The sequence below is a fragment of the Lithobates pipiens genome, unplaced genomic scaffold (assembly GCF_037356315.1).
Source record: "Lithobates pipiens isolate NorthernLeopardFrog02 unplaced genomic scaffold, aLitPip1_a1.2 Scaffold_16, whole genome shotgun sequence".
NCBI classification, from domain to species: domain Eukaryota; kingdom Metazoa; phylum Chordata; class Amphibia; order Anura; family Ranidae; genus Lithobates; species Lithobates pipiens.
Window position 1 is genome coordinate 359,472 of NW_027507748.1, and position 13,980 is coordinate 373,451.

General features: G+C 61.0%; 1 protein-coding gene across 1 annotated transcript in view; it reads right to left on the minus strand.

The window, feature by feature from the left end:
- The window catches only part of LOC143981490 (uncharacterized), an 86,383-nt gene that overhangs the window by 16,815 nt on the left and 55,588 nt on the right, over positions 1-13,980 (minus strand). Inside the window, exon 4 of the mRNA XM_077479359.1 lies at positions 9,389-9,634. Coding sequence (XP_077335485.1) covers positions 9,389-9,634 — 246 coding nt within the window. The remainder of the gene's footprint in view (positions 1-9,388; positions 9,635-13,980) is intronic.

Here is a 13,980-nt window from a genome sequence, read left to right on the forward strand (position 1 = left end):
GTGAGTGTGGGGAAGGACGGGGAGGAGAGTGTGGGGAAGGACGGGGAGTAGAGTGTGAGTGTGGGGAAGGACGGGGAGAAGAGTGTGAGTGTGGGGAAGGAGGGGGAGGAGAGTGTGAGTGTGGGGAAGGACGGGGGAGGAGAGTGTGGGGAAGGACGGGGAGGAGAGTGTGGGGAAGGACGGGGAGGAGAGTGTGGGGAAGGATGGGGAGGAGAGTGTGAGTGTGGGGAAGGACGGGGAGGAGAGTGTGGGGAAGGAGGGGGGAGAGTGTGGGGAAGGGCGGGGAGGAGAGTGTGAGTGTGGGGAAGGAGGGGGGAGAGTGTGGGGAAGGAAGGGGAGGAGAGTGTAAGTGTGGGGAAGGACAGGGAGGAGAATGTGAGTGTGGGAAAGGACGGGGAGGAGAGCGTGGGGAAGGACAGGGAGGAGAATGTGGGGAAGGACGGGGAGGAGAGTGTGGGAAAGGACAGGGAGGAGAATGTGGGGAAGGACGGGGAGGAGAGTGTAAGTGTGGGGAAGGACAGGGAGGAGAATGTGAGTGTGGGGAAGGACGGGGAGGAGAGTGTGGGGAAGGACAGGGAGGAGAATGTGGGGAAGGACGGGGAGGAGAGTGTGGGGAAGGACGGGGAGGAGAGTGTGGGGAAGGATGGGGAGGAGAGTGTGGGGAAGGATGGGGAGGAGAGTGTGAGTGTGGGGAAGGATGGGGAGCAGGGTGTGAGTGTGGGAAGGACAGGGAGGAGAGTGTGAGTGTGGGGAAGGAGGGGGAGGAGAGTGTGAGTGTGGGGAAGGACGGGGAGGAGAGTGTGAGTGTGGGGAAGGACAGGGAGGAGAGTGTGGGGAAGGATGGGGAGTAGAGTGTGAGTGTGGGGAAGGACGGGGAGGAGAGTGTGAGTGTGGGGAAGGAGGGGGAGGAGAGTGTGAGTGTGGGGAAGGAGGGGGAGGAGAGTGTGAGTGTGGGGAAGGACGGGGGAGGAGAGTGTGGGGAAGGACGGGGGAGGAGAGTGTGGGGAAGGACGGGGAGGAGAGTGTGGGGAAGGACGGGGAGGAGAGTGTGGGGAAGGATGGGGGAGGAGAGTGTGAGTGTGGGGAAGGAGGGGGGGAGAGTGTGGGGAAGGGCGGGGAGGAGAGTGTGAGTGTGGGGAAGGACGGGGAGCAGGGTGTGAGTGTGGGGAAGGACGGGGAGGAGAGTGTGAGTGTGGGGAAGGACGGGGAGGAGAGTGTGAGTGTGGGGAAGGATGGGGAGGAGAGTGTGAGTGTGGGGAAGGATGGGGAGGAGAGTGTGAGTGTGGGGAAGGACGGGGAGGAGAGTGTGGGGAAGGACGGGGAGCAGAGTGTAAGTGTGGGGAAGGACGGGGAGAAGAGTGTGAGTGTGGGGAAGGAGGGGGAGGAGAGTGTGGGGAAGGACGGGGAGTAGAGTGTGAGTGTGGGGAAGGACGGGGAGAAGAGTGTGAGTGTGGGGAAGGAGGGGGAGGAGAGTGTGAGTGTGGGGAAGGACGGGGGAGGAGAGTGTGGGGAAGGACGGGGAGGAGAGTGTGGGGAAGGACGGGGAGGAGAGTGTGGGGAAGGATGGGGAGGAGAGTGTGAGTGTGGGGAAGGACGGGGAGGAGAGTGTGGGGAAGGACGGGGAGTAGAGTGTGAGTGTGGGGAAGGACGGGGAGAAGAGTGTGAGTGTGGGGAAGGAGGGGGAGGAGAGTGTGAGTGTGGGGAAGGACGGGGGAGGAGAGTGTGGGGAAGGACGGGGAGGAGAGTGTGGGGAAGGACGGGGAGGAGAGTGTGGGGAAGGATGGGGAGGAGAGTGTGAGTGTGGGGAAGGACGGGGAGGAGAGTGTGGGGAAGGAGGGGGGGAGAGTGTGGGGAAGGGCGGGGAGGAGAGTGTGAGTGTGGGGAAGGAGGGGGAGAGTGTGGGGAAGGAAGGGGAGGAGAGTGTAAGTGTGGGGAAGGACAGGGAGGAGAATGTGAGTGTGGGAAAGGACGGGGGAGGAGAGCGTGGGGAAGGACAGGGAGGAGAATGTGGGGAAGGACGGGGAGGAGAGTGTGGGAAAGGACAGGGAGGAGAATGTGGGGAAGGACGGGGAGGAGAGTGTAAGTGTGGGGGAAGGACAGGGAGGAGAATGTGAGTGTGGGGAAGGACGGGGAGGAGAGTGTGGGGAAGGACAGGGAGGAGAATGTGGGGAAGGACGGGGAGGAGAGTGTGGGGAAGGACGGGGAGGAGAGTGTGGGGAAGGGCGGGGAGGAGAGTGTGGGGAAGGACAGGGAGGAGAATGTGGGGAAGGACGGGGAGGAGAGTGTGGGGAAGGACGGGGAGGAGAGTGTGGGGAAGGATGGGGAGGAGAGTGTGGGGAAGGACGGGGAGGAGAGTGTGAGTGTGGGGAAGGACAGGGAGGAGAGTGTGAGTGTGGGGAAGGAGGGGGAGGAGAGTGTGAGTGTGGGGAAGGACGGGGAGGAGAGTGTGAGTGTGGGGAAGGACAGGGAGGAGAGTGTGGGGAAGGACGGGGAGTAGAGTGTGAGTGTGGGGAAGGACGGGGAGGAGAGTGTGAGTGTGGGGAAGGAGGGGGAGGAGAGTGTGGGGAAGGACGGGGGAGGAGAGTGTGGGGAAGGACGGGGAGGAGAGTGTGGGGAAGGACGGGGAGGAGAGTGTGGGGAAGGATGGGGAGGAGAGTGTGAGTGTGGGGAAGGAGGGGGGAGAGTGTGGGGAAGGGCGGGGAGGAGAGTGTGAGTGTGGGGAAGGACGGGGAGCAGGGTGTGAGTGTGGGGAAGGACGGGGAGGAGAGTGTGAGTGTGGGGAAGGACGGGGAGGAGAGCGTGAGTGTGGGGAAGGATGGGGAGGAGAGTGTGAGTGTGGGGAAGGATGGGGAGGAGAGTGTGAGTGTGGGGAAGGACGGGGAGGGAGAGTGTGGGGAAGGACGGGGAGCAGAGTGTAAGTGTGGGGAAGGATGGGGAGAAGAGTGTGAGTGTGGGGAAGGAGGGGGAGGAGAGTGTGGGGAAGGACGGGGAGTAGAGTGTGAGTGTGGGGAAGGACGGGGAGAAGAGTGTGAGTGTGGGGAAGGAGGGGGAGAGAGTGTGAGTGTGGGGAAGGACGGGGAGGAGAGTGTGGGGGATGGACGGGGAGGAGAGTGTGGGGAAGGACGGGGAGGAGAGTGTGGGGAAGGATGGGGAGGAGAGTGTGAGTGTGGGGAAGGATGGGGAGGAGAGTGTGGGGAAGGACGGGGAGTAGAGTGTGAGTGTGGGGAAGGACGGGGAGAAGAGTGTGAGTGTGGGGAAGGAGGGGGAGGAGAGTGTGAGTGTGGGGAAGGACGGGGGAGGAGAGTGTGGGGAAGGACGGGGGAGGAGAGTGTGAGTGTGGGGAAGGATGGGGAGCAGAGTGTGAGTGTGGGGAAGGAGGGGGAGGAGAGTGTGAGTGTGGGGAAGGACGGGGAGGAGAGTGTGGGGAAGGACGGGGAGGAGAGTGTGAGTGTGGGGAAGGATGGGGAGGAGAGTGTGGGGAAGGACGGGGAGGAGAGTGTGGGGAAGGATGGGGAGCAGGGTGTGAGTGTGGGGAAGGACGGGGAGCAGGGTGTGAGTGTGGGGAAGGACGGGGAGGAGAGTGTGGGGGAGGAGAGTGTGGGGAAGGACGGGGAGGAGAGTGTGGGGAAGGATGGGGAGCAGGGTGTGAGTGTGGGGAAGGACGGGGAGCAGGGTGTGAGTGTGGGGAAGGACGGGGAGGAGAGTGTGGGGGAGGAGAGTGTGGGGGAGGAGAGTGTGGGGAAGGACGGGGAGGAGAGTGTGGGGAAGGACGGGGAGCAGGGTGTGAGTGTGGGGAAGGACGGGGAGGAGAGTGTGAGGGTGGGGAAGGATGGGGAGCGGACTGTGAGGGTGGGGAAGGACGGGGAGGAGAGTGTGAGTGTGGGGAAGGACGGAGCGGAGAGTGTGAGGGTGGGGAAGGATGGAGAGGAGAGTGTGAGGGTGGGGAAGGACGGGGAGCAGGGTGTGAGTGTGGGGAAGGAAGGGGAGGAGAGTGTTGGGAAGGACGGGGAGGAGAGTGTGAGTGTGGGGAAGGACGGGGAGAAGAGTATGAGTGTGGGGGAGGAGAGTGTGGGGAAGGACGGGGAGGAGAGTGTGAGTATGGGGAAGGATGGGGAGGAGAGTGTGGGGAAGGATGGGGGAGGAGAGTGTGGGGAAGGATGGGGAGGAGAGTGTGGGGAAGGATGGGGAGGAGAGTGTGAGTGTGGGGGAAGGATGGGGAGCAGGGTGTGAGTGTGGGGAAGGACAGGAGGAGAGTGTGAGTGTGGGGAAGGAGGGGAGGAGAGTGTGAGTGTGGGGAAGGACGGGGAGGAGAGTGTGAGTGTGGGGAAGGACAGGGAGGAGAGTGTGGGGAAGGACGGGGAGTAGAGTGTGAGTGTGGGGAAGGACGGGGAGGAGAGTGTGAGTGTGGGGAAGGAGGGGGAGGAGAGTGTGAGTGTGGGGAAGGAGGGGGAGGAGAGTGTGAGTGTGGGGAAGGACGGGGGAGGAGAGTGTGGGGAAGGACGGGGGAGGAGAGTGTGGGGAAGGACGGGGAGGAGAGTGTGGGGAAGGACGGGGAGGAGAGTGTGGGGAAGGATGGGGAGGAGAGTGTGAGTGTGGGGAAGGAGGGGGGGAGAGTGTGGGGAAGGGCGGGGAGGAGAGTGTGAGTGTGGGGAAGGACGGGGAGCAGGGTGTGAGTGTGGGGAAGGACGGGGAGGAGAGTGTGAGTGTGGGGAAGGAGGGGGGGAGAGTGTGGGGAAGGGCGGGGAGGAGAGTGTGAGTGTGGGGAAGGACGGGGAGCAGGGTGTGAGTGTGGGGAAGGACGGGGAGGAGAGTGTGAGTGTGGGGAAGGACGGGGAGGAGAGTGTGAGTGTGGGGAAGGATGGGGAGGAGAGTGTGAGTGTGGGGAAGGATGGGGAGGAGAGTGTGAGTGTGGGGAAGGACGGGGAGGAGAGTGTGGGGAAGGACGGGGAGTAGAGTGTAAGTGTGGGGGAAGGACGGGGAGAAGAGTGTGAGTGTGGGGAAGGAGGGGGAGGAGAGTGTGGGGAAGGACGGGGAGTAGAGTGTGAGTGTGGGGAAGGACGGGGAGAAGAGTGTGAGTGTGGGGAAAGAGGGGGAGGAGAGTGTGAGTGTGGGGAAGGACGGGGGAGGAGAGTGTGGGGAAGGACGGGGAGGAGAGTGTGGGGAAGGACGGGGAGGAGAGTGTGGGGAAGGATGGGGAGGAGAGTGTGAGTGTGGGGAAGGACGGGGAGGAGAGTGTGGGGAAGGACGGGGAGTAGAGTGTGAGTGTGGGGAAGGACGGGGAGAAGAGTGTGAGTGTGGGGAAGGAGGGGGAGGAGAGTGTGAGTGTGGGGAAGGACGGGGGAGGAGAGTGTGGGGAAGGACGGGGAGGAGAGTGTGGGGAAGGACGGGGAGGAGAGTGTGGGGAAGGATGGGGAGGAGAGTGTGAGTGTGGGGAAGGACGGGGAGGAGAGTGTGGGGAAGGAGGGGGAGAGGTGTGGGGAAGGGCGGGGAGGAGAGTGTGAGTGTGGGGAAGGAGGGGGGAGAGTGTGGGGAAGGAAGGGGAGGAGAGTGTAAGTGTGGGGAAGGACAGGGAGGAGAATGTGAGTGTGGGAAAGGACGGGGAGGAGAGCGTGGGGAAGGACAGGGAGGAGAATGTGGGGAAGGACGGGGAGGAGAGTGTGGGAAAGGACAGGGAGGAGAATGTGGGGAAGGACGGGGAGGAGAGTGTAAGTGTGGGGAAGGACAGGGAGGAGAATGTGAGTGTGGGGAAGGACGGGGAGGAGAGTGTGGGGAAGGACAGGGAGGAGAATGTGGGGAAGGACGGGGAGGAGAGTGTGGGGAAGGACGGGGAGGAGAGTGTGGGGAAGGATGGGGAGGAGAGTGTGGGGAAGGATGGGGAGGAGAGTGTGAGTGTGGGGAAGGATGGGGAGCAGGGTGTGAGTGTGGGGAAGGACAGGGAGGAGAGTGTGAGTGTGGGGAAGGAGGGGGAGGAGAGTGTGAGTGTGGGGAAGGACGGGGAGGAGAGTGTGAGTGTGGGGAAGGACAGGGAGGAGAGTGTGGGGAAGGATGGGGAGTAGAGTGTGAGTGTGGGGAAGGACGGGGAGGAGAGTGTGAGTGTGGGGAAGGAGGGGGAGGAGAGTGTGAGTGTGGGGAAGGAGGGGGAGGAGAGTGTGAGTGTGGGGAAGGACGGGGGAGGAGAGTGTGGGGAAGGACGGGGGAGGAGAGTGTGGGGAAGGACGGGGAGGAGAGTGTGGGGAAGGACGGGGAGGAGAGTGTGGGGAAGGATGGGGAGGAGAGTGTGAGTGTGGGGAAGGAGGGGGGGGGAGAGTGTGGGGAAGGGCGGGGAGGAGAGTGTGAGTGTGGGGAAGGACGGGGAGCAGGGTGTGAGTGTGGGGAAGGACGGGGAGGAGAGTGTGAGTGTGGGGAAGGACGGGGAGGAGAGTGTGAGTGTGGGGAAGGATGGGGAGGAGAGTGTGAGTGTGGGGAAGGATGGGGAGGAGAGTGTGAGTGTGGGGAAGGACGGGAGGAGAGTGTGGGGAAGGACGGGGAGCAGAGTGTAAGTGTGGGGAAGGACGGGGAGAAGAGTGTGAGTGTGGGGAAGGAGGGGGAGGAGAGTGTGGGGAAGGACGGGGAGAGAGTGTGAGTGTGGGGAAGGACGGGGGAGAAGAGTGTGAGTGAGGGGAAGGAGGGGGAGGAGAGTGTGAGTGTGGGGAAGGACGGGGGAGGAGAGTGTGGGGAAGGACGGGGGAGGAGGAGTGTGGGGAAGGACGGGGAGGAGAGTGTGGGGAAGGATGGGGAGGAGAGTGTGAGTGTGGGGAAGGACGGGGAGGAGAGTGTGGGGAAGGTCGGGGAGTAGAGTGTGAGTGTGGGGGAAGGACGGGGAGAAAGGAGGGCGAGTGGTGAAGGATGGGGAGATGGAGTGTGGGGAAGGACGGGGAGGAGAGTGTGGGGAAGGACGGGGAGAGAGTGTGGGGAAGGATGTGGGAGGAGTGTGAGTGTGGGGAAGGACGGGGAGGAGAGTGTGGGGAAGGAGGGGTAGAGTGTGGTTATTAGGAGGAGAGTGTGTGTGGGGGAAGGAGGGGGAGGTGTGGGAAGGAAGGGGAGGTGAGTGTAAGTGTGGGGAAGGACAGGGAGGAGACTGTGAGTGTGGGACAGGGACGGGGAGGAGAGCGTGGGGGAAGGACAGGGAGGAGAATGTGGGAAGGACGGGGAGGAGAGTGAGGGAAGGACAGGGAGGAGAATGTGGGGAAGGACGGGGGGAGGGTGTAAGTGTGGGGAAGGACAGGGAGGAGAATGTGAGTGTGGGGAAGACGGGGAGGAGAGTGTGGGGAAGGACAGGAGGAGAATGTGGGGAAGAACGGGGAGGAGAGTGTGGGGAAGGACGGGGAGGAGAGTGTGGGGAAGGGCGGGGAGGAGAGTGTGGGAAGGACAGGGAGGAGAATGTGGGAAGGACGGAGGAGGAGAGTGGTGGGAAGGACGGGGAGGAGAGTGTGGGGAAGGATGGGGAGGAGAGGTGGGGAAGGACGGGAGGAGAGTGTGAGTGTGGGGAAGAACAGGGAGGAGAGTGTGAGTGTGGGGAAGGAGGGAGGAGAGGTGTGCAGAAGGTGGAGGAGAGTGTGAGTGTGGGGAAGGACAGGGAGGAGAGTGTGGGGAAGGACGGGGAGTAGAGTGTGAGTGTGGGGAAGGACGGGGAGGAGAGTGTGAGTGTGGGGAAGGAGGGGGAGGAGAGTGTGGGGAAGGACGGGGGAGGAGAGTGTGGGGAAGGACAGGGGAGGAGAGTGTGGGGAAGGGAGGGGAGGAGAGTGTGGGAAGGATGGGGAGGAGAGTGGAGTGTGGGGAAGGAGGGGGGAGAGTGTGGGGAAGGGCGGGGAGGAGAGTGTGAGTGGTGGGGAAGGACGGGGAGCAGGGTGTGAGTGTGGGGAAGGACGGGGAGGAGAGTGTGAGTGTGGGGAAGGACAGGGGAGGAGAGCGTGAGTGTGGGGAAGGATGGGGAGGAGAGTGTGAGTGTGGGGAAGGATGGGGAGGGAGTGTGAGTGTGGGGAAGGACGGGGAGGAGAGTGTGGGAAGGACGGGGAGTAGAGTGTAAGTGTGGGAAGGATGGGAGAAGAGTGTGAGTGTGGGGGAAGGAGGGGGAGGAGAGTGTGGGGAAGGACGGGGAGTAGAGTGTGAGTGTGGGGAAGGACGGGAGAAGAGTGTGAGTGTGGGGAAGGAGGGGGAGGAGAGTGTGAGTGTGGGGAAGGACGGGGGAGGAGAGTGTGGGGGAAGGAAGGGGAGGAGAGTGTGGGAAGGACGGGGAGGAGAGTGTGGGGAAGGATGGGGAGGAGAGTGTGAGTGTGGGGAAGGATGGGGAGGAGAGTGTGGGGAAGGACGGGGAGTAGAGTGTGAGTGTGGGGAAGGACGGGGAGAAGAGTGTGAGTGTGGGGAAGGAGGGGGAGGAGAGTGTGAGTGGTGGGGAAGGACGGGGGAGGAGAGTGTGGGGAAGGACGGGGAGGAGAGTGTGGGGAAGGACGGGGAGGAGAGTGTGGGGAAGGATGGGGAGGAGAGTGTGAGTGTGGGGAAGGACAGGGAGGAGAGTGTGGGGAAGGAGGGGGGGAGAGTGTGGGGAAGGGCGGGGAGGAGAGTGTGAGTGTGGGGAAGGAGGGGGGAGAGTGTGGGGAAGGAAGGGGAGGAGAGTGTAAGTGTGGGGAAGGACAGGGAGGAGAATGTGAGTGTGGGAAAGGACGGGGAGGAGAGCGTGGGGAAGGACAGGGAGGAGAATGTGGGGAAGGACGGGGAGGAGAGTGTGGGAAAGGACAGGGAGGAGAATGTGGGGAAGGACGGGGAGGAGAGTGTAAGTGTGGGGAAGGACAGGGAGGAGAATGTGAGTGTGGGGAAGGACGGGGAGGAGAGTGTGGGGAAGGACAGGGAGGAGAATGTGGGGAAGGACGGGGAGGAGAGTGTGGGGAAGGACGGGGAGGAGAGTGTGGGGAAGGGCGGGGAGGAGAGTGTGGGGAAGGACAGGGAGGAGAATGTGGGGAAGGACGGGGAGGAGAGTGTGGGGAAGGACGGGGAGGAGAGTGTGGGGAAGGACGGGGAGGAGAGTGTGGGGAAGGACAGGGAGGAGAGTGTGGGGAAGGAAGGGGAGGAGAGTGTGGGGAAGGACAGGGAGGAGAGTGTGGGGAAGGACAGGGAGGAGAGTGTGGGGAAGGACAGGGAGGAGAATGTGGGGAAGGACGGGGAGGAGAGTGTGGGGAAGGACAGGGAGGAGAGTGTGGGGAAGGACAGGGAGGAGAGTGTGGGGAAGGACAGGGAGGAGAATGTGGGGAAGGACGGGGAGGAGAGTGTGGGGAAGGACAGGGAGGAGAGTGTGGGGAAGGACAAGGAGGAGAATGTGGGGAAGGACGGGGAGGGGAGGTCGCTCTCTACTCACCTGGACAGGAGATGTGGGTGGTGTTGCTCTCTTTCCTGCTCACTGAGTTTTGTACAGAACAGCTGACATTCATTGGGACAGTCTTGCGTTCTTTAGAGAAGGTGACATTACTGGAGTGATCTCCATATACTTTCCCATTCACTGTCCAGTTATAAGTGACATTCTGCTCCTTCTCTAGCACACAGGAGACACTGACACTTCCATTGTTTTGGCAAGAGAAGATCACCTTAGGTGTAGAGGGTGGAGCTGAAAAGACATTGAGGACACTTACAAAGGAAGAGATGATGAGGAAGGAGAAGAGGAGACGAGAGGAAATAAAGGTGAAAACAAGAAGAATGTAGAGGTGAGGAGAGGAGAAGAAGAGAGGAGCGGAGTATGGGGAAGGGTGAGGAAGAATAATGTTACTGCTAGGAAGAAGAGGAATTATACAGGGAGCGGAGTGTGAATGTGGGGCAGGATTAGGGTTAGTGCTCAGGGGTTTGGCAGCACAGGGTTTGCTTCGTACTTGTTTGGGGGTCAAGGAGCAGACAAACTTTTCAGCCTTTTTTCCCACCCAAACCTCTTGATGTAAGCAGCTTCAGCCATTGATTATTTGGTGGTATTACTACCGACAATGAAAAATGATAGGAACACCTTGCAGGCTGCTAGCATTGTTGGTTGCGAAGGTGAAGTCGGCCACCAGCGCCCTAGCAACCCCTATCCCTATACTCGTGGCTCATAAAAAATGCTGATGGGCATCCTGGGTGAGGACAGTGATCGTATTTGGACACATGCGTCAGTCATTATTTTATTATTAGCGCTTTATTTTATTATTCCCCCTGCAGAATCCCACATCTACTCAGCTCAGAATGTGGAGAAGAATCCCTTATCCTCATCAACATGGATACAATGTCCCCAGCACACCGAGGATTCTTCAGAATGGACCAAAGCTTCATTTTCTTTGTCACATGGGAAACATTAGGCCGCATACACACGGGCGGACTGTTCGCCCAACTTTGTCCGCTGAACAGTGTTTCAGCGGACAGTCCGCTCGTGTGTGGGCTTCAGCGGACAGTTTCAGCGGACAGTCTGACGAACAAAGTCTAACGGAATTTCTGTAAGGCCGCGTACACACGCGCGGACTGTTCGCCCAACTTTGTCCGTCCAACAGTTTCGGCAAACAGTCCGCTCAAACTTAGCATGGACGGACATGGCCACACACGACGGACGAACAGTTTGCTGAAACCGTGCGCGATGACGTGAACGGCACGTACGACGGGACGAAAAATACGACGTCCTATACACTGCAATACAACCTTCCGACGTGGAAATCCTTTCTGAGCATGCGCGAGACTTAGTTGGCCGAACAAGCCTACACACGAGCGAACAGTCCGCTGAAACCTTGTTTCAGCGGACAGTTTTTCGGAATTTCCGTAAGACCTTGTTCGTCCAACTGTCCGCTGAAACTGTCCGCTGAAGCCCCACACACGAGCGGACTGTCCGCCCAAACACTGTTCAGCGGACAAGGTTGGGCGAACAGTCCGCGCGTGTGTACGCGGCCTCAGACAGTCCGCTGAAACTTGGTTTTGTCCGTCCAAACTTGGTTTCAGCGGACAGTCCGCTCGTGTGTAGGCAAGTTGGACGGACTAAGTATCGCGCATACTCAGAAAGGGTTTACACGGCCGAAGGTTGCATTGCAGTGTATAGGACGTCGTTTTTCTAGTCCCGTCGTACGTGCCGTTCACGTCATCGCGCACGCTTTCAGCGGACTGTTCGTTCATCGTGTGTGGTCAAGTCTGTTCATGCAAATTTTGAGCGGACTGTTTGTCGGATTGTTTGACGAACAAAGTTGGGCGAACAGTCCACCCGTGTGTATGCGGCCTAAGGCAACGTTTCGGAGCCACACAGTGCCCCTTTGTCCGGTAAGTGACTCGCCTAACGAAGGGGCTCTGAGCAGTTCTGAAACATTGTCTTATGTTTACCATCTGACCATTGGGGTCCGCAGAACTTTTTTCAGGGAGGGGCATCATTTTAGGGTCATCCATGCACTGCCCCTTTTTGACAATGTCATTATCACATTATCATGGTCAGACTGTAGACGTAGTACAGACCTAGGATAAATAATGGATAATGGCCAACAGGTCCTGTTACCAGACCCAGAGGAATGACAGCAGTGATCCCTCCGGCTGGATAATCGCTCACTCTGGGTTCCCTGGGATCGACTCTGGTCAGTAGTATAGCATTTCTGTACCCTGGTAGCGGCTCAGTCTTTCTCTCTTTGGTGGCACTGGGCAGCGTGGCTCTCTCTCTGGTGGCGCTGGGCAGCGTGGCTCTCTCTGGTGGCGCTGGGCAGCGTGGCTCTCTCTCTGGTGGCGCTGGGCAGCGTGGTTCTCTCTCTGGTGGCGCTGGGCAGCGTGGTTCTCTCTCTGGTGGCGCTAGGCAGCGTGGCTCTCTCTGGTGGCACTGGGCAGCATGGTTCTCTCTCTGGTGGCGCTGAGCAGCGTGGTTCTCTCTCTGGTGATGCTGGGCAGGGTGGTTTTCTCTCTGGTGGTGCTGGGCAGCGTAGTTCTCTCTCTGGTGGCACTGGGCAGCGTGGCTCTCTCTCTCTGGTGGCACTGGGCAGCATGGTTCTCTCTCTGGTGGCGCTGAGCAGCGTGGTTCTCTCTCTGGTGATGCTGGGCAGCGTGGTTCTCTCTCTGGTGGTGCTGGGCAGCGTGGTTCTCTCTCTGGTGGCGCTGGGCAGCGTGGCTCTTTCTCTGGTGGCGCTGGGCAGCGTGGTTCTCTCTCTGGTGGCGCTGGGCAGCGTGGTTCTCTCTCTGGTGGCGCTAGGCAGCGTGGCTCTCTCACTAGTGGTGCTGGGCAGCGTGGTTCTCTCTCTGGTGGCGCTGAGCAGCGTGGTTCTCTCTCTGGTGACGCTGGGCAGCGTGGTTCTCTCTCTGGTGACGCTGGGCAGCGTGGTTCTCTCTCTGGTGGCGCTGGGCAGTGTGGTTCTCTCTCTGGTGGCGCTGGGCAGTGTTGCTCTTTCTCTAGTGGCGCTGGGCAGTGTGTCTCTCTCTGGTGGCGCTGGGCAGCGTGGCTCTCTCTCTGGTGGCGCTGGGCAGCGTGGCTCTCTCTCTCTGGTGACACTGGGCAGCGTGGCTCTCTCTCTGGTGGCGCTGGGCAGCATGGTTCTCTCTCTGGTGGCACTGAGCAGCGTGGTTCTCTCTCTGGTGATGCTGGGCAGTGTGGTTCTCTCTCTGGTGGCGCTGGGCAGCGTGGTTCTCTGTCTGGTGGTGCTGGGCAGCGTAGCTCTCTCTCTGGTAGCGCTGGGCAGCGTGGCTCTCTCTCTAGTGGCGCTGGGCAGTGTGTGTCTCTCTCTGGTAGCGCTGGGCAGCGTGGCTCTCTCTCTCTGGTGGCGCTGGGCAGCGTGGCTCTCTCTCTCTGGTGGCGCTGGGCAGCGTGGCTCTCTCTCTCTCTGGTGGCGCTGGGCAGCATAGTTCTCTCTCTGGTGGCGCTGGGCAGCGTGGCTCTCTCTCTGGTGGCGCTGGGCAGCGTGGCTCTCTCTCTGGTGGTGCTGGGCAGCATGGCTCTCTCTGGCTTCCACCCAGCATTCTCCTCATTCTTTGTCCTGTAGCGCTTTGTCCTGAAGTGCACGTGGAGGTCGTTGCCGCTGCACATTTCTCGCTTGGGCCGCCGGAGCGGCCTGTAAGGTACACGAGGAGCCCGAGGGAGGAAAGGTCGTTACCACCGACGAACAACTGGTTTCTGGGGCTCAAGCAGGGCCTGTACGGGGGAGCGGGGCCACGGGCCGGGATGACGCCACTTCCCTGCCTGCGACTGTGAGGCAGCAGCATGGAGCAGAGCAGCGTGAGAGAGGCAGGGGGGGTGGCTGTGGGGAGGAAAGGCAGCAGGCTGGGCAGCGGGGGTGAGCAGGACGCAGTGCACCGGTCGGGGGGCCCACGAGGAGGGAGAACAAGAAACCAAGATGTCAGGAGGGGACTGCAGCAGATGGCATCAGCCAGGTCCAGGGCGACTCCAAGCGCAGCGCTGGCCAGAGGGTTATTGGGTGGAGGGAGTCGGCCCTTACAGGAGCAGGATACAATGGCCTCTGGGTCTACTTCCCCTGGGGGGCTGACGGCGCCACCTGTACTGGAGCACAGTGATCGATCCAAAGGGGAAGTGTTGGACAAAGAGGAACTACAAGCACTAGCAGTCCCAAGCAGCTCAGAGTAGGTGGGGCATAGGCCCGGACGGCCAAGTAAGCCAACTGATACACTGTCTACTGCTTTAAGTGACTTGTTGGGGGTGGTAATGGCTGGGGCAGGGGAGTCGGCACGTGGGGCACCTGAATGGCAGCCGGTGACTAAGGGGCCAGCCGGTCCCGGGTCAGATACATAGCTGAGGGAGTTATTGGTGGGTTTAAAGGCACTGGTGGGTAAGTTCGAGCACAGGCAGGATCAGGCCCCTCAGGTTGCCCCGTGGACAGGTGCAGGGTAGGGGGCTGTGGAAGGGGACACGGGGGCTACGAGCACAGTTGCCCCAGCGGAGTCTACCTTGAGGGGGGCGGGAGGGGGTGAACAGGCTACAGGTACCGGGGAAAAAACTAGTGCGGATCCCGCGGCAAGGTCTGATAT